Raw genomic sequence first — 25,987 nt, forward strand, 5'->3', positions numbered from 1 at the left:
ATACACATATATATATATATATATATATATATATATATATATATATATATATATATATATATATATATATATATACATATATATATATATATATATATATATATATATATATATATATATATATATATATATATATATATATATATATATACATATATATATATATATATATATACACATATATATATATATATATATATATATATATATATACACATATATATATATATATATATATATATATACATATATATATATATATATATATATATATATACATATATATATATATATATATATATATATATATATATATATATATATATATACATACATATATATACTGTATATATGTATGTGTCTATATATATATATATATATATATATATACACATACATATATATACTGTATATATGTATGTGTCTATATATATATATATATATATATATATATATACACATACATATACATACACATACATATTAGTTTTACTGTCAAATAATGCAAAGAGTATGTGACATGTGTTTCGCCCTTATTTGGGCTCATCAGGCATACACACTCCACTGCACCACATACATACATACATACATACATACATACATACATACATATATATATATATATATATATATATATATATATATATATATACAGTAGAGTCTCACTTATCCGACATAAACGGCCAAATGTCGAATAAGCGAAAATGTTGGATAACAGCAGCTGTTAAGAAAAAATCTATTAAACATCAAACTATGTTATAATTTTACACATTACGAACTTAATAATCATGTTTTACAACATAATAGAATAAATTAACTGAAAAAATGAACTTACAGTTACAGAATTGTCTAACATTAAATACAGTATGTACTGTACTTAAAAAGTTCAGCCCTGTGATGATCTAAAGACATTTTTGATCGTAGTCTGCTTTCCTGACGAGTGCCGTTTCTTCGCTGTGAAGTCTTGCCATCTTTGCAGCATCATTATGTCGATTCCTATAGCTTCTTCTTGTTGCTAAATGTAATTAATTGTAGTTTCTAGCCTTAACTGCATCACTAATATAGTCAACATCCGTTCAAGTGTATACTGTTTACTACAGCAATGTGACTGCGTGTGTGTGTTTGTGCTGTGATGTGCGAGTCCCCGTCTTGCACCCGAAAATTCGAAGCTGAGTCTCAGTACTTTTAGCAACACCAACTTTATTAAGCTTGTAACAGCAACAGCGAGGTTATTTAACATAGAGGGATCTTTCATTCACCTACTGTATACACAGACACAGCAGTCAGGCAGGGTCCGGGGGGAAAGTAATACTGAGCTCAGCGTATTTATAACATCCCTTGTTCCTTGTGTCACTCATCAACGGCAGGCGCTTATAGCATGTCCGCGATCTTTTCGGATTGGCTTTTACATCGAACTGCTACAGGGCTGGCTGTCTGCGATTGCTTTGGGACGCTCTTCCGCGTGTCATCCCGTTGGGTGGAATCCCACAAGAGTTTAGGAACTCACTCACACCAGCCATGATTCTTTTCAAAGGTAAAGTGTAGGTTAATTTGCTTTATGTATTTTTACTTTATATTTTGTATTAATCATTTTTATATGAATAGTTTTGGGTTGTGGAACGAATCATCTGAGTTTCCATTATTTCTTATGGGGAAATTCGCATTGATATACTGTACTGCAGGCACATTTCCAGAACGAAATTATGCTTACAAACCGAGGTTCCACTGTAATTAGCTGCGGCAGAGTTGGGAGCAACAAAAAATAGACTACGCTCACGTTTGCAACTTGCAGTTCTTGTTGCCGAACGATGCGTATTTTGTTTTGTTTGGTTTTTTTTTGCGGTGGGATGTTGAGACTCTACTGTATGTGTGTGTGTGTGTTATATATATATATATATATATATATATATATATATATATATACATACATACATACATACATACACACACAAATATACATATATTAACATATATACATACAAATATAGTGTTATAATATGTAAAAAAGAAAAACTGAACAAAGATTTTGAGCATTTAAGTAGTCATTTAACAGCATTTTCATCAGACTCTTAACAGTTTTGATCCAGGAAAGAAAATTGCTTATTGGTCCCTGAAGACCACAGGTGTCTGCTAGTCACTAACCTACATTCAGTAAGGAACAGGTTATTAAAAGCCAGGAGCACTAAAACTGTACACAAAAAAAATTAGACTATCACCACACATCATTTATAGTGTGTAAAAATGTGCGTGCTATGCTTATGATGATATTAAATAAATCCGAGTACAGCACCAAGAAAGAAAAAAAACTACAAATTTAAAAATACTAGACTGCTAAGCCACAGCAAATCTTATTGTATTGGATTACATGATGGAAAGGTAAGTAGGAGGATGAACGTTTAATGGAAAATGGGGCTCTAGAGAACAATTAGAGGCTTCATTAAAGGCCACTTCTGTTAAACTAACATTATTGACTTCTTGGTGGTTATATCCTGTACATCTTATGTATGAAATGCACATGACATTATTTATTTACTCTTCCAGATGATATCTGCTGCAGCACTCCATGAGAAATTAAACATTTAACTCAAACCCTTAGGGACAGTGGACAATACTAAATGGTGAGTACAGGAATAAATAAAATAAATAAAGCATCATGTCAGTTACCATTGTTAAGAACATGGAGTTTCCACAAACTAGCTTCTTTTAATTAATGGTATAAAATTATTTATATTAAGAATTCTAAAAAATTACAAATGGAAAAATGGATATGGCAAACTAGAGATAAGGTTTGCAGTTTCAATGCAGTATCACACATGGAATAAATTTTACAACTGCCTTATAGAATAACATGACCTTAGCAAATGATAAATTAAAGTAATTCGAGAGGGAACTACAGGTCCAGTCCATGCATGTGCTCAGCAGCCTTTTAAGACAAGATCCTCCAAAGCACACAGTGTTCTCACATGAGTCTCTCGCACCAAATAAGACAACAAGGAGTGTAAAAGATGCAAAAAAAGCTTGAGATCACTGATGTTTGGTCATTTACTGCTTTTTATGGTTATTTTATATAATGCACTTAACACAAGAATTACCACAGCCTACAAAAAAACACGTAGATCCGTCCCACCTTAAATCCCTTCACACATTTCCGCCGGCGTCTTTTGTCCTGTAAATGTGTCGATAAGCAGCAAGCAGTCTGCTAAGATTTAAGGTGAGACGGATCTACAAGTTTTTTCGTAGGCTTTGGTAATTCTAGTGTTAAATCACAAATATGTTTTGGAGACACAACAATAATGATATAATTATTGAAAAGCAGCAGAATCAAATATGAAGGAAGGATATAAGGATGTATTTTATGTGACTGACCCTTTATTGTTACAATCTAGGCACCTGGGGGCAAACCTGTGCTGGTCCCAAGCTCAGATAAATAGAAGAGGATTAGTGTCAGAGAAGGGCAATTGGCTATAAAACTTTAGCTGAAACCTTAATGATGGAATCAATCCAATAAGCTTCAGAAACTGCTAAGACATACTTTACTGTTACATAAAATGTGCCCTAATCTTCCATAAGGTGTCAACACCCTCAGCTTCCCCACTGCTTGACAATAACCAAGGCACAATGTTTCCTTCACTAATGACAAACAGTATAAAAGGCAGCTTTACAACAAGAAGTACTCTTATGTTTCAAAATCCACCTCATTTTCAGATGCTTTCGAAAAGCTAAACATGGTTCTGCTAAGCGACCAAGGAAGACTAATTAGTCATTGCTCGGGTACCTTATAACTTTTTCGCTAACATGAACATCAGCACATCATAAATCAGGCTGTCATGATACTTTGTGTGCTCTACACTGTAATTTTCTTACTTTATTCACACAGGTCAGACTGCAAAACTCCTAGAAATTAGCTGGGTTTTAAACTGAGAAATTGTCGGATTGATTTTCCTATGATTCTTGATCTAAGTTCGTTTACAAATGTAGTCATTCTGAGAACTTACCAGTGAATTCCTGGAATAGGCTGCATATATGAAACAGAGCCAAGAGACAGCAAATTAAATGAACGAACGAATGAATGAATGAAGGGAAGGATGGAGACCTGATGGTTTATGTTTGAAAGAAATTCACTTTTTCAGGACAGTAATGGATCTACTGTACTAAAACCCCACTAATGCATTTGGATGAAAATATTAGCTAATAAAGATATTTATGCACTAGTAAAAGTTTCACTGGTAAAAGTACTTTCTGAAGCAGAAATACACTCTTGTGATTATTCACAGAACATGTCAGAAGAGAAACAGTGCTCAGCATCTTAACTTCTATGTAAATTCTTTAAATGAGTGGTTCTTAAATTTTTTGCATTACTGCAGTAGCTGTACACTGTTAAGTCACAGCTATGCAAATCGGTTAGGATACTGAGACCAAGACTCCCCTAGTAGAAGGTTTCAAAAGACGCATCCAGTGAAGTCAGAATGCTTATGCTGAGAGATGTGGCTAATCTCATCACTTAGCACACATCTGGTAACTGCTCAGCAATGATGCTCATCCAGCCTAGTTTCACATTGAAATGCCTAATTATTTATAAATAAAAAAGGTTTCCTGTGTGTTTATAACTTTTAATCCTGTGCCACAAACCATTATAGAGCAGCTAAAAAAGTCCTTCAGCAAAATAAGTGTTCTTTAATTTACTGAATGTAACACAAATTTGTTACCATCCTCTGGATTTCATAGATATCAACCCTTATTGCTGTTTCCACTTCTCAAAAAGTGCCTAACGCAAGTTCTTTTTGAGAAGAGCAAGTTAGTTCCAGAAAAAAGAAGACTTAAGTGTGCAAAAAATTAACTGGGGCGGTTAGGAATCAGAGAAATTAACATTCAAAAGTAATGGCAAGCCTAGTCAAGCTAGGTGTAAAAAGCACACAGACAGATACAATGCCCTCCTTTACTACTTGGAATGGGAGACAAATGTTTCATTACAAGTAAAAAAATAAACATTCTACAGCTTATTTCTGGGTACTTCCATAAACCATTATAGACTATTTATTGTTATGTGCTCTGCCATCACATGTGAGATAAGCACAAGCAATGGGACAATTATTTGCTAGATGTTTCTTTTTTGGTTGGTGCGGCCTTTATGATAAACTACTAAAATGGCTGTAAATATGCAATGCTAAATTTAGGATTTCCTCTGGATTGGCTCTGTACTGAGAGTTAAACACATTCAAATACAAGAAGACCAGTCAAATGCCATAATGGCAAAAGAAGATTTCAATCTGAACCAGAACATAGTGATTTGGTAAAAAATAAATGATTCAATGATTTATATCATCACAAAAAATAAGTTAAACTGTTGTAACCTAGTATCAGTGATGATTAGGTCAGCTGGAGAAAACATAACTGAAGACTAGGGTTTTCCTTAAAACAATCACGAACAGCTTCCACAATCCAGCGGTAAGATCTCACAGTGTATTCTTCAATGCAGTTTTTGAAAGCATAACTACAAAAACAAAACAAGCAACTTTCTGTGCTCACCATAAAGAGACCTGATTGCAAAAAAGTACCAACAATAGAGGTCTGGAAAATAAAGTATTTTGTACAGAAAGATGAAGAGCAGTCCCTAAAAAAAGTGATGACAATGTCAAGGTAATAAAGAAATTAAATAATGATGATCTAAAGTAAACCATGTTGGGGTTAAACATCCATAGCTACCCATGGAATCTGGTGCATCATGACTACTGATGAAGGAAGTCACGACTGCATCATCACCATAAATTCAAAAGTGTGCAAAACATCTGGGGCCTCATGTATACATGGTGCATATGCACAAAAATGTTGTGTACACCAGTTTCCGCGCTCAAATTGAGATGTGTAAAACTACACTTGGGGTGATGCCGTGCACATTTTCAAGGCAGACTCCAAAAAACTGCACATGCGTGTTTCTGCATGGAATGACCAAACTATTACTGCTTTAGCATTGTTGGAGGAATTAAAAGAGAGTGCATGTTTACAGATTTCATTAATGTTGTGGCGAGACATACAAATGTCTCAACAATAATTGCAACAGCTTGCTGCACAAACAGTGTGAGCCCTGGAATTCCACTACCTCCCCCAGTGGTACTGACACTCCAAGGTGGTGGGCTGCAATTCACCTTTTCACGTCAACTTTAATATCTAATGACCTCTTTTTTATTTTGGACACTGTGAAACTTTCTGAATATGAACTTTTGAGTGCCTCTGCCACACTGTGTCACTCCAATTTCCTTTTATTGCTTAAATCCACTGCTTAAGATACCAAATAGTATGTTTTTTCTTGCTTCCATTTCACTGAATAGGGCCTTTATTTCACATTGCTGAAGTTCTTCATTTTCTTCTTTTTTGTCATTGTCTTTTAACTAAACATAGAACGGAAGGAGCTATTTATATTGATCTGTATATTCAAATAGAAGAAATTCTGGGAGGAGTTGGGGTGGGGCTGTAGGCTCATGCATGTGCATTAAAATTCACATTGATTGGGATTTATATAAAGTGCGTAGAACTTTATTTATGCAGAGTTTAATGCATCTGAATTTTTTTGTGCATATGCACATTTCTAGTTTTGTCTGTATACCATGTTTTAGTGTGACATACACAAGGCATTAGACATGTGGCCCCGGTCTGTCTGTGTACAACAAAACAAATATAGACCTAATGGCTGGTACTTTATTATGAGCAAGATATTATGAAAAAAACAGTACTAGCCCAACCAATTAGTTTATCTTGGAGAAGAAATATAGAAAGTTTTAATCTAATCACACTGGTATTTCACTCATTGAAATAAATAATTAAGTTACCAGACCAGATTTCCTTTGATAATTTATGGGAATAGCATCTTCTAATTCAAATGTCTTGGTTTATTCTAGAATTCCAGAAAGAACTTTCAAACTGATATTCTGTAGCTCATCCTGAATGTGAACTAAGGAACATCATAAGAGTTACTAAATTACAAGAGAAATTCCACTGATTTTGTACATGGTACTAACCTTAGAAAAACTGCATTTATCAGCCACATTTTTAGTATGGTCAAACAACATTTTCAAAAATGTTAACTAACATGGAACTAACAAGTATAGGGAATGACACATAAATAAAAAAAGTCAGCAATCATCTGCAAAAAAACTCTTTTGAAATGATTTTATTATGTAATCTGTGAAATGCTCCAATGCAGCACTGCAGCTTTAATGGCATAATAAGTCAGTAGAATCAGACTCCAGGCTTTCAACAGAAACTACAATATACCAGAAGCTGCTGCTGGAGTAGCAAACACTGAACAAAGATGAAATCCCTTAGTTTTAAAATGGTAGTAAAAAAATCATTCACTCACTTACACTTAAAATAATGGTATATGTACTCTTAAACTCTTCTGAAACTATCACTATCATTGTCTTCTAAAGTTCACTGGCTATGACCACCAAAAGGATACTATTTATTTTACAGCTTTCAAAAAAACTCAAAACATGAATATCTTTTCAAAATAATTTTAAGAAAAAATTGGGTTCTAAAATGGCAAAAAAGACTACAGGTACAAGATTCTGACATCAATATTTTCACAGTCACCTCACAGTGTACTTGTGGACTAAGGAGTTTAAGAGGAGGAAAAACTTGTCTCAGTTATATAAAGTTGCTTAATTAAAGCCTAATCAATGAACACAGTATCACCACAACCACACACATACAGTGGGGGAAATAATCATTTGATCCCCTGCTGAAGTTTGCTCACTTACAAAGAAATGAGCAGTAGATATGACATGCAAATTAGTTCATAACTTTTACATAATGTGTTTTTATCTGGATTTTTGGTTGATATTCGGTCTCTCTCCATTAAAATGAAACTACCATAAAAATATTAGACTGTTCATTTCTTTTGAAGTGAGCAAACTTACAAATTCAGCAGGGGATCAAATAATTATTTCCCCCACTGTACTTTACACAAACAGGTCACTATCACGGAAGCATCAAAGAACTTACTCAAATTCCTCAAAGTCCACTTCATTGTTTTCCACAGACTGATTATTAGTGTTACTGGCAGGACTCTCAGAAGATGGCCGCAGCCTGTTCTGCTGGTAGCGTAGGGAGCGTTGGCGAATGTTGTCACGTCGCGATAGGTACTGGATCATTCGTTGGGCATAATAGGCAGCAGGAGAGAGTCTGAAATAAAAAAGTGAAGAAAACACATAACAGCCATCTATGTATTAAATTAAGCGGGAATAATGTGATCAGTCAGGCAGCACATCTTGGAACATTTCAGAAAGTGCTTTACAGGATTTGTAAATCCACTTTAACTCCATGAAATAAAAAATATATACATATATGCCCATATCACATACATATTCGCATATGTAGGCTCAGCTGTATGACAAGCCACAGGTTGACATGAAAATTCACTGGCATTGACCTACTGCCACTACAACAGGTTCCTTCAGGTTTCAAAAATGAAGTCACTGAGACTACCCCTAATGATAACATTTACACAGCTCCAAGTACGTCTACTTCAAATGCATTCAGGAAAAACTAATAACTTGCAACTTGTCAAGGCCCTGAAAGGAAATGCAAAGATAAGCAGGACTCAAATGGATGGGCCTAATACTTGAATTCAGTTTCTCATACTAGCACATCATGGCTTACCTCGCAGGGTCAGGATAAATGGGGTGGTCACGGGATCCGGGTATGTCATGTCGAGAGAAAGACATGAGTGAAGACTCTAACAACCTCCTGTAACAGAGCAAAATAGGTGCTAAACCATTAGACAACACAGGCAAGCCAACGACTAATTCTCCAGCATTAGCCCATTTTTCAAACAGCAATGAAGTGAATTGTTATTATGTCTGATTTCTGCTAAACTTTAGAATAAATAAACACAAACGGAATAAAAAGCTTAACAAGTGCATGTTACTGACAGCAGTAACATCAAACATTCTCACTGCACTCACTTGCACAATTTAAATGATTTCTCAGATATATCAATGATAAACTGTGATACCGAGAATACTACAATAGCAAATGAACGCTTGCTGGGCATCTGTGACATTCACAGTAAGTCATTAAAAAGAGAGCGAGAGAGAGAACATAGTGGGGGGTTGTATATGTGTGGGAAAATTTTCTGGGAAGACACTGCCACCTACTGGAAATAGAAAACACAAACCATCACAAAGGGGCAAAATACTTTGAAAACAGAATATACTAAATAAAAAGTGTGATAATAGTGAAATTAAAATGTACTTGAAAGAAGAACAGATAGGGTAATTGTTGGAGACATTCTGGTAAAGGCTGGCATAGTGTTGATGGGACAAGGGTAATTCTGACATTGAATTTGCTGTAGGTGGATATTAACAGCCATGCAGGAAAGTTAACAATTCAAAATGCAAAAAGTGCATAAGTAGATATACTTTGTCAGAAATGCCAATTTCAGCATATATACTGATGCACACAAAAATGCTAACTCAAGTGCATCATAAAGGAGGAAAAATAAAATAGTGTGCAGATGTGTAGGTCCAGTTTAGTTATTAAACACATTTAAAAGGGATTCCAAGACCACATTTATAATAAAATTTAAAAAATAAGTAAAATTTCAAAACATACCTCACTCGCTCCCATTATAACAAAAATGAAAACACTGGTAGAATAAGAGCATCCAACCTAGACAAATACACTGCTGAAAATTAAATATTAAAGTATCCCATGCAACTTAATCAAATCCTACCCAACTACAGACAATAAAAATGAGTATCCAACAAATGTGGTGGCATACAAAGTCGTTTTCAAATATGCACCTCAATCTTAGACCACAGTTTTTTCATGTAAATCATTAAGGGTGAGCGCTTGTTGAAACTTTTTGAAGTGATTTAACATGTGCAGTCTAGTATGTTTATGTTCCATGTTTATGTTTATGTTCCATGTTTTTCTTTATGATTGTGTATGTCAATCACAGGATACTTAGATTTCAAAAGTTGTAAATATAGCACTTAAAAATGTGCAACATATGAGAGTGAGTCAAATGAAAACCTTATTTACTTTTTACATAATTTATATCAGCAAAGGTGACCTACAACTATATCACTTTTTAACATAATCTCCATGGCATTCTATATAAGTCCTCCAGTGCTTACAAAATTCATGAATTCCTCTAAAAATAAAAAAAGGCTTTTGGTTACAAGTGCTGTCACCCATTGACCATCTGTTGCATCTCTTCATTCAATTAAGAAGTCTTTCCGCCCACCGCCTCTTTGAATCGTCTTTGAATCGTCCATAGAGTGGTAATCATGGAGGTGAGGTCTGATGAGAATGGCGGATGTGGAAGACTCTCAAAGTGCAGGTCCTCAATGGTTGTAACAGTTGAACAGGCAGTATGGGGCGAGAACTGTCATGTTGCAACAAGACTCCTCTACTTTGAACTCCATGTTATTTGGATTTCATTGCAGGTCGAAGGAGAAGGTTCAGTGTGTGCAATCAACTCTGTTGTCACTACTCAGTGCTTCTGACCTGGTCAAGGAGAGTCTATCACAGATTTTACAGCATTTTGGAACTCCCACTTCACTTGAACACTAGCTGGAGTGACAGACATGCATCACTGTACTGAACCTTCATTTGCTGCTCAAAAAGAAGATTAAAGAATGCTGCGGCTCCTCTCTGGTTCATGTTTTCACTGGGGTTGCCATTTTCAGACCGCTACTATGGTATCATTTTGTTCATTTGCACCATGTGTCCACCTGCTGGACACACCTAGTGTCATTGCTATCAATGTTTTCAACTTACATGACAATGGTGCCTTGTTAGAATTTCTATTACAATTTGAAGGTTTTCATTTGTCTCACTCAAGGATTACTTGTTAGCACATACAAAAATGATTTTCTTTATCGTGGCACTGGAGAATGGCAATATTTTGTTTGTCTATTGAAATTAAAATTTCGCTGTACTCTGTACATGAGTATATTACTGAATTACTACAGCAAAAACTTGATTTTTTTTTTTAAAGTTTTTAAATCAGAAAAAAAATGTCAGAAGCATCACCAAATTAATCATATTTACAGAAGGTGGCTCCAAACCAGCTGTACTGATTTTAAACAGATGCTTTTAAAACATGACTAAGAGGGGCATGCTATCAAAAGTACTACTGGGGTCATGCAACTGCTACAAATGAATTTGCAACGCAAGCTATGATAAACGTTCTGAGGTATTTAGCATAGTCACCAAAAAAATGGGTAATTAAGAGACAAAGCAAGAACAAGATAACCAGAATTAGAGCTCAAGTATGGTACTCCTTTTTGGGCTCCCGTGAGTCCCATGAAAAAGCTTGACAAATTCATCCTTATAGATAACAAACAATAGTTACACCAATAAAGGCTCTGCATCGTCTCTCAAACAATTACTGTTACTTATTTACTCCTGTTTACTTTCTAAAAAATGCAACATAACCCTAGTTATCACAAAGCAAAGTATGGACACCTCAAATCCTGAAATGTAGGACTCAAAAAATGTAATTTAAAAAAAAATTCAGATCCTCCTAATATAGTTTTCTGCAAACAAGTAAAATGAAACTATAGGGAATGTGCTGAGGCTATTTGGAGGATTACAGAATATGTATGGACAGTCCGATATTGAATTGGCCTTTAATTTTGTTTCTACACAAACTAGATATGTTAAAAGTAAACATCAAATTATTGCCATCATGCATATTCACCTTTGAAAAAAATACCATTATTGTGACTACAATGACTCTATTAAAGATTGAAACCACCAGTTCCCAATCACTCGTAACTGAAACTGTATTCCCTTCTAACACAACCACTCTGCAGACCACTTCTCTAACATTCTACAAATTGGCCATGAAGCATTTGAAGAGTCCCTCATCTTGGCTGGAGTTTCTAATTAACTGTCTGAAGATCTTTCTAACTATTTACTGTGTCAAGCACAAAGCAATGTAAAGAAAGTCCTGTTTTCTTTTTAAGTCAATCTGTGTTTCATTTTTTCAAGTGTCTTTACTCTGCCATCTTCACCGGCATTTCCTCCCTCATATCTTATCCCCCAGTAGTCCTTACCTCCTCAAAGAATCTTCATCGGAGCTTTCTTCAGGCATTTCTTGGTTTAAGGCCTCTTGTGTTACATTTCCACTACGGCCTGTGGCCGACTGCCCAAATACACGTTCCCACTGCCCAGTTTCTTGATTATAAACTAGCCCAACAGTCTGTTCTGCCTGCAGATTGGTAGGGCCCTGTCTAGAGAAGTTGCTTTCTCCCCCAGTGACTCCAACATTTCCTTCAAAGCTTCTCCTATCAGCAGATTGTCCCTGTCCCATTAAACTCTCAAATGCTTGATTAGGTGCTTGAAGTGAAGTGTTCTCTTCAGCAGTAGAAGGGGGCTCCTGGCCAGTCCTTTCCCACCGTTGTGTATCTGGGTTGAAAGTAAGCAAGTTATGGCAGGCCCTGCAGCGGTTCAAATGCCCCCTAATCATGCCAGAGTTATTGTCACTACTGTGAGGAGGCTGATAGTGAGAAGGACCTGGTCGATCAGGATCTATATTATTGTTAAGAAGCTCCTGGGTTTGCTGGGACTGGCTAGATTCACTACTTGTACTATGATCAATGTGCTGCATGTGATCATACTCAATGAAATAGCGGCTCAGGTTACACTGGAGAACATTATGCATGGGCACCTGACCACACTGATTGACCTCTCCCAGAGGATGCTGGCTGCCATGAGCTGTAGGGCCACTACTGCTGGGACCCTGAAATCCCCGAGCTTCTGTTGCAGACGTGTACACAGGAGACTGAGAACTGCCCTCCTGCTGCCTCAAAACAGACAGCAGGCTGACTGAAGAGGCACTAGTTCTAGGTGGAGGTACTGATTCTGTGCGAATGTTCAGCATGCTTCCTGTCCAATCAGTACCTGCAAGCCGACTAGAAGTGTCTGTGTTCAATTGCTGGTGCACTAAAGGTGGGCTTGTCATAAGTCCAGTAAGCCCCCTACGGCCAGGTGCAGTAGAAAGGTTCCTTAAAGTGTTACCAGCAGAGCTGCTATGCACACTGCTAAAAGCTGAAGGCCTATCACTGTTTCGCTGATCTTGTCGAGGTTCTGTCCGAGCAGAGGAGAAAGTGGAGGCAGCAGGGAGGTCTGCAGAAGCTGAGGAAGGAACCTCCTCATTCGGAAGAGGAGAGGAAGACGATGGACGTACCACTGAGCAGTGGCTACAGAAACAGACCATGCCAAGGTGCTGCACACAGCCTTGGTGTGGGGGCAGGTTCCTAACAGAAGAAGTATAACGGCCACTATCTGAAACAGGCAGATCCACAGGAGTGGGCCCATCATCATTTTGGTTCTGTTCCCCTGCCTGAGTTGCTGAGCTTCTTGAAGACAGCATGTGCAGAAAATTGTGCAAGAGAGGAGTACGACGCACTGGCTGAGAGGGCAGAAAGGAACGCTGGCGATAGTGGGGTATCTCCACACTCTCCATAGGAATCTCTGAATCATCTTCATTCTGAAAACATAGTGGACAAGAATGTATGACAATTGTCATACAAGGAGTGCAAAGATTAGTTTATGCAACAGATCATTATTTGGGATGACAATAGCTAATTATAAGACACTGCATTATTTGGGACAACTCTGAAACCTAACATTACAAAACACAGTATAGAGAGAGAAACAGAGGTTGGGAGCATACATTGGTACAGCATGTTGCTGCACACACAACACGACGAACCACCTCAGTATCCCAGATTAGGACCTGAGTGCAGCCATGCAATGGGTGACACCTCAGCACCACAATAGTTCAAACGGAGTGGAACAATGCAAGTTTTTTTTTTTTTTTATGGTTGCTGTAGTGCCAATCCTGCCACCAACCCCCAAGTTGGAGGACCTGCTTGCAGGGCTATAGTAGGTGGACAAATACATAAATCTAAAAAACAGACTAACTACCCATCAGGACTCTCTAAAATAAATTAAAAATCTGTAAGGAGCTTAGATGAAAAGCATGAAGCTGTCCAGGGCAAGCAAAACAAGCTACTGTTAAGTTATTTACCTGCTGGTTGGAAGGGTTGACAATGGCTGTAAGCAGACTATGTCCAAGTGGATCAAACCTTACCAACCTGAAAGACAAAAATGAAAAATGATTAGCCCTGTACTTTGTAAACAGGAGTATGAAGGGACATAATTCTTGGGACTATATAACGCACTAGTGTGTCCACATCTGTAGTACTGTGTGCAACTCTTGTCACACCACTACAAGAAGTACATAGCAGCGCTTAGAGGTGTGCAGAGGAGAGCAACCAACTGCTCATTATACACCGACAGATTTAGAGAATTCAACTTGTTAAATCTTGAGTAGAGAAGACTGTGTGGGGACCTAATCCAGGTCTTCAAAATTCTCAAAAGCATTGATACAGCAGGATTCCTTCAACTTCATGGTGAATCACATACTCCAGGACGCCAGTAGAAATTAACGGGAAATGCATTTAGGACTGAAGCCAGGACATATTTCTTTAAGGAAAGAGTTTAGGGAATTTGTAGCAAACTAATAAGCTATGTAATTGAAGCACAAACCTTGACTAACAGCTTACATGTGAGGTAAACAAAAAAAAGCTTAATGGACTGAATGGTTTCCTCTCATTTGTAAATTTTTTTATGATCTTATGTCTCAGAAGTTCGACAATCCAACTTATGAAATGAACAGGATTAGTCAAAGAGCAATTCTCCAGTCGAACATATGAGGCCATCATATTTCTAATGCAAAAGAGTCATCATAGGCAAAAGCCAGGACAATACACATTTGTTCCACACACTAAAATCAGTTCTTCCAAAATAACTCTGCTTCCTTGTTTACATGCTGACAACCAAAATAAGCCAGCCTGAAGGTTAAAAAAAAAAACACAAATGCTGCTGCCGTTACAACTGGCTGGAAACCTTTATTTAAATTATATGCATATGTCCATCTGTAACATTAATTCATTAACCCTCACACGATCATCCATAGCTCCAAACTATACTGTTCTTACTAAGCATACTACACATACTTGGAAAGTTAACTCATAACCACTGTTGACATAATATACTCGATTGCTGGTGTAAAATTCTATTGTATTCTTACCTCACACGCTCCATGTCACTTGCAGTTTTCACCACTGCAAAAGGCTCTCTGCGACTCCAGTCCCAGAAATGAATTTCATTGTTTGTTGCAATCAAAAGCAGCTGTGCAGTGGGATGGAAGGCCAATGATGCAATAGCCACATTGCTTTCAGTGAACCAGCTCTCACTGCCTCCCTAATAAAAAAAAAAAGCAGTTCAGTTATAAGTTTAAAGAGATTCAGCAACTCGTCTTTCATCTACACACATCTGCTCTAAAGACTGGCATTACCCTAGCACCTCCACAGATGTAACTGGTCCACTCCTGACAGAAACAAGAGATGTACATAATACAGTAAGTACAAACTTCTAAATGTTTATAGAAAAATCTCAGCATAACATCTGATGAATGACAATGTCATAATTAAAACAGGACTTGATTTCAACAGTCTCAAAATAAATCACCATTACTCTTGCAATATGAATTGTGGTACTTACATGCAAATCCCAGATGCGAACTTCCCCATCCAGACATCCAGATGCCACAAGACCTGGAATCGTGGGATGGAAGGTCACACACCAGGGTGTGCGTCGATGGCCTACCAAGGAGTGGATGCACTTGCCAGTCTTAACTTCAGTGATGTAGATGTTATGATTGACATGTGTGGATGCTAGCAGGGCTCTAGAGAGAAAGATATGCACAATTAAGAATGACAGAACAAGCTCAGTAAGCAGAATGATTAATCCAACTTTAGAGGTGAGTATAAGCACATGTAATTTGTCTGAAAGAATCACAAGCACTTATGCATATCTGAACTACAGGTATGTTCCTTACTTTATTCACTAGATCATTGGTTCCCAACCTTTTTACATTCAAGGACCACTTTTCCCATTACATGTAAGTTGCACACCACCAACTTGTAAGTAATATTGCAATGTTTTAACGCCTTAATTGTTTTTATTTGATAGATACAGAGTTCCTAAACTTTTTAGTCTAAGGATTCACACATGAAAATCAGTACCATACTATGTCTTATTTAAGAAGAGGGTTGTCACCATAATGGCAATGGAGAAATACATTGAGAAATAACAATAGCATTATAAATTAAAAAAAAAAAAAAAAAGCAGCTGAATATTTTTTCTCCATTCAGGTAAATTTCTTACTTGAATGTTAATAAAAGAGAGAACTGAACAGTAAACATATTCTGAAAAAAATACATGTCCACATAAATGAATGTGGCTAGTATAAACTTTTGAAAGGACAGTAGGGCAAGCCACATAACTTAAGTGCTAAAAATAATTATACTTAACATTTTTTAAATAGCTTTTTTCAAAGGAGCTCCACTGTTTATTTTTATACAGTGGTGTGAAAAACTATTTGCCCCCTTCCCGATTTCTTATTCTTTTGCATGTTTGTCACACAAAATGGTTCTGATCATCGAACACATTTAACCATTAGTCAAATATAACACAATTAAACACAAAATGCAGTTTTTAAATGATGGTTTTTATTATTTAGGGAGAGAAAAAAATCCAAACCTACATGGCCCTGTGTGAAAAAGTAATTGCCCCCTGAACCTAATAACTGGTTGGGCCACCCTTAGCAGCAATAACTGCAATCAAGCGTTTGCGATAACTTGCAATGAGTTTTTTACAGCGCTCTGGAGGAATTTTGGCCCACTCATCTTTGCAGAATTGTTGTAATTCAGCTTTATTTGAGGGTTTTCTAGCATGAACCGCCTTTTTAACACTAGAATTACCAGAGCCTACGAAAAAACTCGTAATTCCGTCCCACTTTAAACTGCTTCTTAAATCCCTTCACACCTCTCCGCCAGCGCCCTTTGTCTTCTAAATGTGCTGATAAAGAGCAGCCGGCTATTCCATCCCCCCACCAATTTAGAACGTGCATGAACTTCTCTCAGCTCATGCCTTGATTGAGTATCTGGGAGTGAAGTGGAGTTTTAGAGTGAAATAATAGATCGTTGTTTGGAACACACGCATTTCATGTCTGTTCCGTTTCTACAGTAATCTGTGTCAACACATTGTTAAAACAGAAACTTTTTATATTCTAGTAGTAGATGACAAAATGTAGGCATAAACTATATAATGTATGAAGCCTGAAGTCCAAATAGCAAAGAAACATTTTCACAAGAATAACACAATTGCACTTTTATTCAAACATATAACTGCAGAAACAAAAAGCGCCTTAACATGCGACATTGACACCAGTTTACTGTACCTGACTCCGTGGTTCAATAGATTCAGCCCCGCTTGGAATCAAGGGTGACGGGTTCGATCCTGCTCCCTCGGTTTTGAGAAGTAAACTGCTCTTAGTCTTACTGTTTTAGAATAAAAGCATACATTTGATTTCAGTCTGTAACAGCCGGTGCAATTTATGATCTTTGTAAAGGTTAGCTTTTTTTTTTTTATTCACTTTTCACTCTCTCAGTCGCGTTCAGAATCAATCCATACAACCCCATCTGACACGGCTGTTTTCACTAAAGACGCGCTATAGCTCTGCAGTGTACCACGATGCATACTAACGCTACCTATCCCCGGGTTCTGACACACAAGCGCTGGCGAAGCTGCCTTCTTCGTCTCTCACCGTCACTTGCTTTTCTTTTTATTCAGTTTTATTGAGTGTTCCTGCCAGTCCCGCATGTTGCTGTATGCTTTTTCTTTTGTTCTCCAGGAGATGCAGAGGAAAGAATGGTAAAGACCAGTAACTTCGCGCTATATGCAATCATCAGACACTCCCCATCTGCCCGTGTCGTTCAAACACAGGAACATATATTGGTGTAAAAGTATAACAAAAGTGCACTTTTATTCAAGTGCACTTTTTCCATCGCCTTTTCCTGTAAGAAGCAGTGTACACACTTCTCTCTATGCTGTGGTTTCTATTACACACCTGAAAGAAAGAGACAATACATGTGAAAATATCCAGCATACAGCAACATGCGGGGACTGGCAGGAACACTCAATAAAACTGAATAAAAAGAAAATCAAGTGACGGTGAGATACGAAGAAGGCAGCTTCGCCAGCGTCTGTGTGTCAGAACCGGGTGGGGGGGCGTTAGTATGCATCGTGGTACAGCACAGAGCTATAGCGCGTCTGTATTCTGTTTCTTTTGTACTCCAGGGCACGCAGAGGAGAGAATAGTAAAGAGCAGTAAGTTCGCTATATGCAATCATCAGACACTCCCCATCTGCCCGTTGTTTTGTTATACTTTTCAATACTTTTATACTGCTCAAGCGGGCATGCTCAAAAATACACGTAATGCCACGAAAAGTGCACGCAGACACTTCATTTCGCAAACAAAACAAGTGCACTTTTATTCAAAACTACCTGTATAACCGAAGAAAAAAGAAAGCAAGTTACAGTAGGCGATTGATACGACATCTTGCATGGTGCAATGCTAAGAAGTGCAGATTTTCATTCCGTGCTATATAAAATCATCACATTCAAATATTAACAGTTCCCACACACCCAAGGACCGTCCTTCCTACATTTACGACCGTGTACTTGTTGCCGTGTACACACCTCTCTGTGCTATGGTTTCTATTACACTGAATGAGCACCTGACACTGTACTTTCTTCCCTGGGGGAAGGTCCCGCATCAGAGAATTTCCAGTTCCTGCATAAATTCACACCCGATCTGACGCTGTTCGTTTTCAAATAATATTGCATTAGTGCGATTATATTTTCACATATATTGTCTCTTTCTTTCAGGTGTGTAATAGAAACCACAGCATAGAGAGAAGTGTGTACACTGCTTCTTACAGGAAAAGGCGATGGAAAAAGTGCACTTGAATAAAAGTGCACTTTTGTTATACTTTTACACCAATATATGTTCCTGTGTTTGAGTGACACGGGCAGATGGGGAGTGTCTGATGATTGCATATAGCGCGAAGTTACTGGTCTTTACCATTCTTTCCTCTGCATGTCCTGGAGTACAAAAGAAAAGCATACAGCAACATGCGGGGACTGGCAGGAACACTCAATAAAACTGAATAAAAAGAAAAGCAAGTGACGGTGAGACACGAAGAAGGCAGCTTCGCCAGCGTTTGTGTGTCAGAACCATGGGTAGCGTTAGTATGCATCGTGGTACACTGCAGAGCTATAGCGCGTCTTTAGTGAAAACAGCCGTGTCAGATGGGGTTGTATGGATTGATTCTGAACGCGACTGAGAGAGTGAAAAGTGAATAAAAAAAAAAAGCTAACCTTTACAAAGATCATAAATTGCACCGGCTGTTACAGACTGAAATCAAATGTATGCTTTTATTCTAAAACAGTAAGACTAAGAGCAGTTTACTTCTCAAAACGGAGGGGCGAGGATCGAACCCGTCACCCTTGATTCAAGCGGGGCTGAATCTATTGAACCACGGAGTCAGTTACAGTAAACTGGTGTCAATGTCGCATGTTAAGGCGCTTTTTGTTTCTGCAGTTATATGTTTGAATAAAAGTGCAATTGTGTTATTCTTGTGAAAATGTTTCTTTGCTATTTGGACTTCAGGCTTCATACATTATATAGTTTATGCCTACATTTTGTCATCTACTACTAGAATATAAAAAAGTTTCTGTTTTAACAATGTGTTGACACAGATTACTGTAGAAACGGAACAGACATGAAATGCGTGTGTTCCAAACAACGATCTATTATTTCCACTCTAAAACTCCACTTCACTCCCAGATACTCAATCAAGGCATGAGCTGAGAGAAGTTCGTGCACGTTCTAAATTGGTGGGGGATGGAATAGCCGGCTGCTCCTAGCTTCTCTTTATCAGCACATTTAGAGAACAAAGGACGCTGGCGGAGAGGTGTGAAGGGATTTAAGAAGCAGTTTAAGGTGGGACGGAATTACGAGTTTTTTCGTAGGCTCTGGTAATTCTAGTGTTAAGGTCTTGCCATAGCATCTCAATAGGATTCAGGTCAGAACTTTGACTAGGCCACTCCAAAGTCTTAATTTTGTTTTTCTTCAGCCATTTAGAGGTGAATTTGCTGGTGTGTTTTGAGTCATTGTCCTGTTGCAGCACCCAAGATCGCTTCAGCTTGAGTTGACAAACAGATGGCTAGACATTCTCCTTCAGGATTTTTTGGTAGACAGTAGAATTCATGGTTCCATCTATCACAGCAAGCCTTCCAGGTCCTGAAGCAGCAAAACAACCCCAGACCATCACAATACCACCACCATATTTTACTGTTGGTATGATGTTCTTTTCTGAAATGCTGTGTTCCTTTTACGCCAGATGTAACGGGACATTTGCCTTCCAAAAAGTTCAACTTTTGTCTCATCAGTCCACAAGGTATTTTCCCAAAAGTCTTGGCAATCATTGAGATGTTTCTTAGCAAAATTGAGACGAGCCCTAATGTTCTTTTTGCTTAACAGTGGTTTGCTTCTTGGAAATCTGCCATGCAGGCCGTTTTTGCCCAGTCTATTTCTTATGGTGGAGTCATGAACACTGACCTTAATTGAGGCAAGTGAGGCCTGCAGTTCTTTAGACGTTGTCCTGGGGTCTTTTGTGACCTCTCGAATGAGTCGTCTCTGCGCCCTTGGGGTAATTTTGGTCGGCCGGCCACTCCTGGGAAGATTCACCACTGTTCCATGTTTTTGCCATTTGTGGATAATGGCTCTCACTGTGGTTCGCTGGAGTCCCAAAGCTTTAGAAATGGCTTTATAACCTTTACCAGACTGATAGATCTCAATTACTTCTGTTCTCATTTGTTCCTGAATTTCTTTGGATCTTGGCATGATGTCTAGCTTTTGAGGTGCTTTTGGTCTACTTCTCTGTGTCAGGCAGCTCCTATTTAAGTGATTTCTTGATTGAAACAGGTGTGGCAGTAATCAGGTCTCCGTGGCTACGGAAATTGAACTCAGGTGTGATACACCACAGTTAGGTTATTTTTTAACAAGGGGGCAAATTACTTTTTCACACAGGGCCATGTAGGTTTGGATTTTTTTCCTCCCTAAATAATAAAAACCATCATTTAAAAACTGCATTTTGTGTTCACTTGTGTTATATTTGACTAATGGTTAAATGTGTTTGATGATCAGAAACATTTTGTGTGACAAACATGCAAAAGAATAAGAAATCAGGAAGGGGGCAAATAGTTTTTCACACCACTGTAAATAACCTCACAAACAGTTATACATTCCTGGTTTTAAATTAGCAATTCAATAGGGCCAAGAAATTTGAGCTCGTTATTTGTACTTTATACAGTGACAAGATAAATCTTGATAAATAATTTGGTGAACGGTTTCACCATTTTGATATTTTCTGATGTTCTTAAAGTTCTCAATGGACCAGCACACACAACCTTTGCATTACTAATAGATTGAGATTTAAGAAACCCTTACAAAATTGTGTGACATGAAGCAGGATAGACTTAAGGGTGGGTTTATACTTCACGTGACCTGTGAGCCTCCAGACACTACTGCGATGAAAGCAGTGTACTGTTTATACTCGGCGTGTGTACTTAATGTAAATCTGGAGGATTCCACCAGATGGCAGAGATATCATCATGGTGAAAAAACGTTTGGTTTCGCAGTGTTGTGAACTGCCCAAATCATCCAATACATTCCCAGGACACCTTGCCATACTATCTCTGTAAAGACTGGATGTTTAATGATTACATCCATTAATTCAAGGACAAACCAATTCCAGCAAACATTGGGTGCAAGGCAGAAACAATCCACAGACGGGGCATCAGCACATCAAGGTGCATACAAGCACAAACATACACTGGCGTCATATTAGCATCACCAAATCTCTAAACCTGCATGTCCTTGGAAGGAAACCGGAGCACACTGTGGAAACCCACCAGCAAAATAAGCAAACTCCAGGTAGGAAACACCAGGGATGTGACTTCCCTGCAAGGCAGCAGTGTTACCACGCCACCATGTCAACCCCACATTTGCAATTATTAAGAGTATTCATTACTTTAATGAAGTTAATAATTTATCTGTAAAATGTAACATACTTACTTCAATGCATTTCATCATGAAAATGATATCATGTATAAATCTGAGGAACCTAAATGTGCAGCAAGATGGAATATCATATCTTTAATGTGTTCTGTGTGGCAATTGCTGCCTACTTCTGCTGTCAGTTCAGTAGGAGGCCTTAGAAGAAATTTTAAAATTACATTTACGATGGTCTCCTATAATAAAATAAACCACGAGATTAAAGTTGAAATTTCAAGATTAAAGCCAAAATTTCACACTTTAATCGCAAAATAGACCTTATCACTGTGGCTCAAATACACTGAGCATGCGTACATTCTCATGTTGTTGTGAAGGTGATAAAAAAAAAAAAAGAAAAAGAGAAAGAAAATGGTATGAAGACCTTTAAAATGTATTGCATCATTATAATGGTGAACATGCAACACTTGAATCTTAAACATCAAAGCACGCATATTAATCCTGTAGGACCTGCAAAGTGGCTTGCTGTCACATATTGATAGTAAACACAGACTCGGACATCACATTCCAACTTGAGCACACTGCGAACCCTGACTTTTTGCTGGTATTGCAACTTGCACACGCTTTGCGTTACTTTCTGAGCAGCAAGGTCACCGAACACATATACTCTTGATTTTATGTCTATTTCTAACATTTCCTGATGTAGAATATACAGTACATTATCTACCCATTCCAAAGCTTTGAAAGTGTACTTTTCCAGGGAATTCTTTTTTGAAATATTGTTGAATTCGCTACAATAGCAAAAATAGAGATGAAAGTTTTTCCATGTATATAGTGCTTTTCTACAAGCAAACCATTTAATTAAATACTGATCGTCTGTTATACAAACATCTCAGATAATTCACTTCATAAATAACATGCACAACGTGGAGAGCTCCCTGTGAGCTTAAACTGGGAAGATGTAATTTAAGAACGCATATAGGAATAATCGTATTTTGCCAATTAAGAGTGCTTAATGAACACTTCTAACATTCAGCTATTAAAACAATATCTAAAGTTATGCAATCCAGTCATTATACACAAGGAGAGAACATGCAAACTCCAAATAAACACAGACCAGACTAGAAATCAAACCTGAGTTAATGACACTGTGTAGTAATAATACATTTAGTTTATGTAGCACCTTTCAAACACTTAAAGCACTTTACAAACAGCCAAGGGAATACAAAGAAATAAAAAACAAACATGACAACAACACAGAATACAAACTAATATCAAACATTAATATTTGAAAGTCAAAATTCAGAAAAAAAGAAAAAGGCCATGAACAAATAAGTTTTGAACAATTATCACCCACAGTGATAATGAACAAAGAATAGAATAAGAGCCGATTTCATTATTAGTTTCCTAGTCAATCGCTGGATGACTTCAACCATTTTGCTGTCTAGTTTAGATTTAACAATCCCAGCCTGACCAAGGGCCTCTGCAAAGCAAACACGGAAGTCATACTAGCGATGTAAACTTTTCTTTTTTGCTTTTTTGCACTACATACCAAAATTGCAGTCTGCAATGAAGAAGTTAGTTGTAGTGCTTTACTTGTATTGAATTGTATGTTAAGCATAACAATGTTAGACAAAGTTTATTGCACACAGATTTAATGAGCAAGCTTATTTCAATAGAGCAGATTTGATACATTATTCTTGTTAAAATAAACTCTGACCAGAAGGGCAGAATTCAGAATTAACAGTGCTAATGAGCTCACAAGCACAGCACATCATGATCCCTTGTGAAAAACTTTAATATAATTAGAATGCTGCAGTATTGTAAAGACTATTGCAGTCCATCTATATGCTATCGATGAAGCTCTGTGACATGGCATCACCCAGGTTAAAACATTAGTATTAATAACCTGACTAATATTAAATGTATATGTGTAACATTGGCTTATTTGATAAGACTGACTGTACGCTACGTATCTGCTTAATCTGTCACAGAAAAGGTATTGGAAACAAACATGTAATATATGTGCAAAGTAAGGTTACCGAATTGCTGAAATTCTTACCTTCTGTGGCGTATAAAGCTAGCATTTTTTTTCCAGTCTAAATACTGACTGAATTTGAAGTGTAGGAGTGGTTATTCAATCTTGACAAATCCTGTGCAGTTTTAAATATTTATCAAATATACTGGCAACTGTAAGCTTGCCTGTAAATTATGCACAAAACTAGTGTGGTAAAAAGCAAAATTAAAACTAGTTTTTTTTCTCATTTTTATTTAGTTCTAGTTTTCACACAATTTGTCCTTGTTATTTTAGTTTAGTTAAAGAATGATTTTATTTTTATTAACAACATATTTCTCATTATTGTCATTAACAGAAATAACACTGTTGAAAAGGCACTGGTCCGTGGACGGCAGGCTGGGAACCACTATACTAGATAATGACTTTCTGGTATAGGTTCATTTTGCACAGACAGAACTGCAAAAAGCTACTAGACCCAGGAGATTTGACCTACATGGTAAATCTAAGAACAGTCACATAATTAAGGAATCCTCTGTTTAAGTCCTATGTTTTCAGGTGTTGACTTGTCAAAGGGTAAAGAATGACTGTCAGAAAGAATACCTGATGGCGGTCTATACTCTATCCTAAAATAACATTACTTGATATGTTTTCAGATCTGTGCAAAAAATCCATATATAGCATGTTACAGAGCATATGTAATGATATTAGTAAAGTGAGATAAAGCTTCAATTCCAAAAGAAAGGCTTAAAGAAGAATCTGCTGGATGGAAAAGAAAGTCACAAAAACACAATGGATTTTTTGCATGCAAAAATATAAAAAGGGGTGAGCTGGAAAACCTGATTTTTTTTGAGGGTCAGGTGCCTCCTGATTTACCAGTACAAGAAAATCCCTGCATATGAGACACCACTCAACATGTTCATGCATAGTTATGCAAGTCATTAAACTATTTGTGGCCCTGTAGACCTGAAAAGCCCTCATTTTAGACCATATCTTCGATAAAAATGATCTGAGGGACTCACCCCTTAATAGGATATGAGGAGTCAAAGTTACTCTTTTTTCAAAAAACTTTGAACAAATTGTAAAAGGCAAAAAAAAGGCATGTGGAGTGTCATTTTATGGTATATCAAGGTTACTGATCAAAAATATGGTAATACGTTTGATATTACATTCTTTACCGGTGATCTTGGCTCTTACAGAAGGTTAGAAATGACAAATCCTAAACATAAGCATGTGAAGTATCATTTAAGAATATTTTAAGGTCATTAGGTGTGAATATTGTGTTCCATCTGATTATTTACTAGGGTTCTAGCCATTTATCAGAGAGTGGAAAAACAACAACTATTACAATCGAGAATCTTTCAACTTTAAACATTTAAAATGAAGCACATATACATACAAAAATTTCATGTGCATTGTATAGAAACGTATGGCAAAATGCAGCTAAACAAGGGCATAGGAGTTTATTGGGTTTTAAATGGTCAATCTCCCCCATTTAAGTTTAATTGCAAATACATCTTATGATTTATTAGCTGTCATAATAGTTCAAAATTACAGCAACATAATATAGCAAGAAAATTTGCTCTGTAGCTTATAACGAATCCTTGGATTGCCTATAATTAATCGTACATGCAGCCGTGCTGTGAAAAGGAAGAATCTATTCATTTTATTTTTTCTTACCCAAAAACTAAAGTTGAATAGTAACATTACCTGGGCTAAAGCTGCACCAGCAGAGCATCACGGCAAAGTTGTCTAAGTAAACAACAAAGTCATTAAGTCTTTATTTTTGCTTCCTATCAACTTGAGGCACAGAAAAACAATACCAATAAACAAACATGATTTGTTCACAAGAGAATTACTTTAACTACTGTTTATGGACGTTAAAAATTTAGATTACCATCGCTGCTTACGAAAGTGGCTACCCATATACCCTCACGGGCATGCGATGTTCTATCTGGCCATGAAATGAT

The 25,987-nt window shown here is 37.1% G+C and overlaps 1 protein-coding gene across 1 annotated transcript in view; it reads right to left on the reverse strand.

Annotated features, from left to right (window-relative positions):
• Positions 1-25,987, reverse strand: part of ambra1a (autophagy/beclin-1 regulator 1a) — a 126,022-nt gene that overhangs the window by 47,106 nt on the left and 52,929 nt on the right. Inside the window, exons 4-9 of the mRNA XM_039754863.1 lie at positions 15,583-15,766; positions 15,110-15,282; positions 14,045-14,111; positions 12,066-13,501; positions 8,656-8,742; positions 7,999-8,178 (exon numbers count right to left, since the gene is read on the reverse strand). Of these exons, the coding sequence (XP_039610797.1) occupies positions 7,999-8,178; positions 8,656-8,742; positions 12,066-13,501; positions 14,045-14,111; positions 15,110-15,282; positions 15,583-15,766 (2,127 nt within the window). The remainder of the gene's footprint in view (positions 1-7,998; positions 8,179-8,655; positions 8,743-12,065; positions 13,502-14,044; positions 14,112-15,109; positions 15,283-15,582; positions 15,767-25,987) is intronic.

Source organism: Polypterus senegalus, chromosome 1 (assembly GCF_016835505.1).
Source record: "Polypterus senegalus isolate Bchr_013 chromosome 1, ASM1683550v1, whole genome shotgun sequence".
Lineage (NCBI taxonomy): Eukaryota > Metazoa > Chordata > Cladistia > Polypteriformes > Polypteridae > Polypterus > Polypterus senegalus.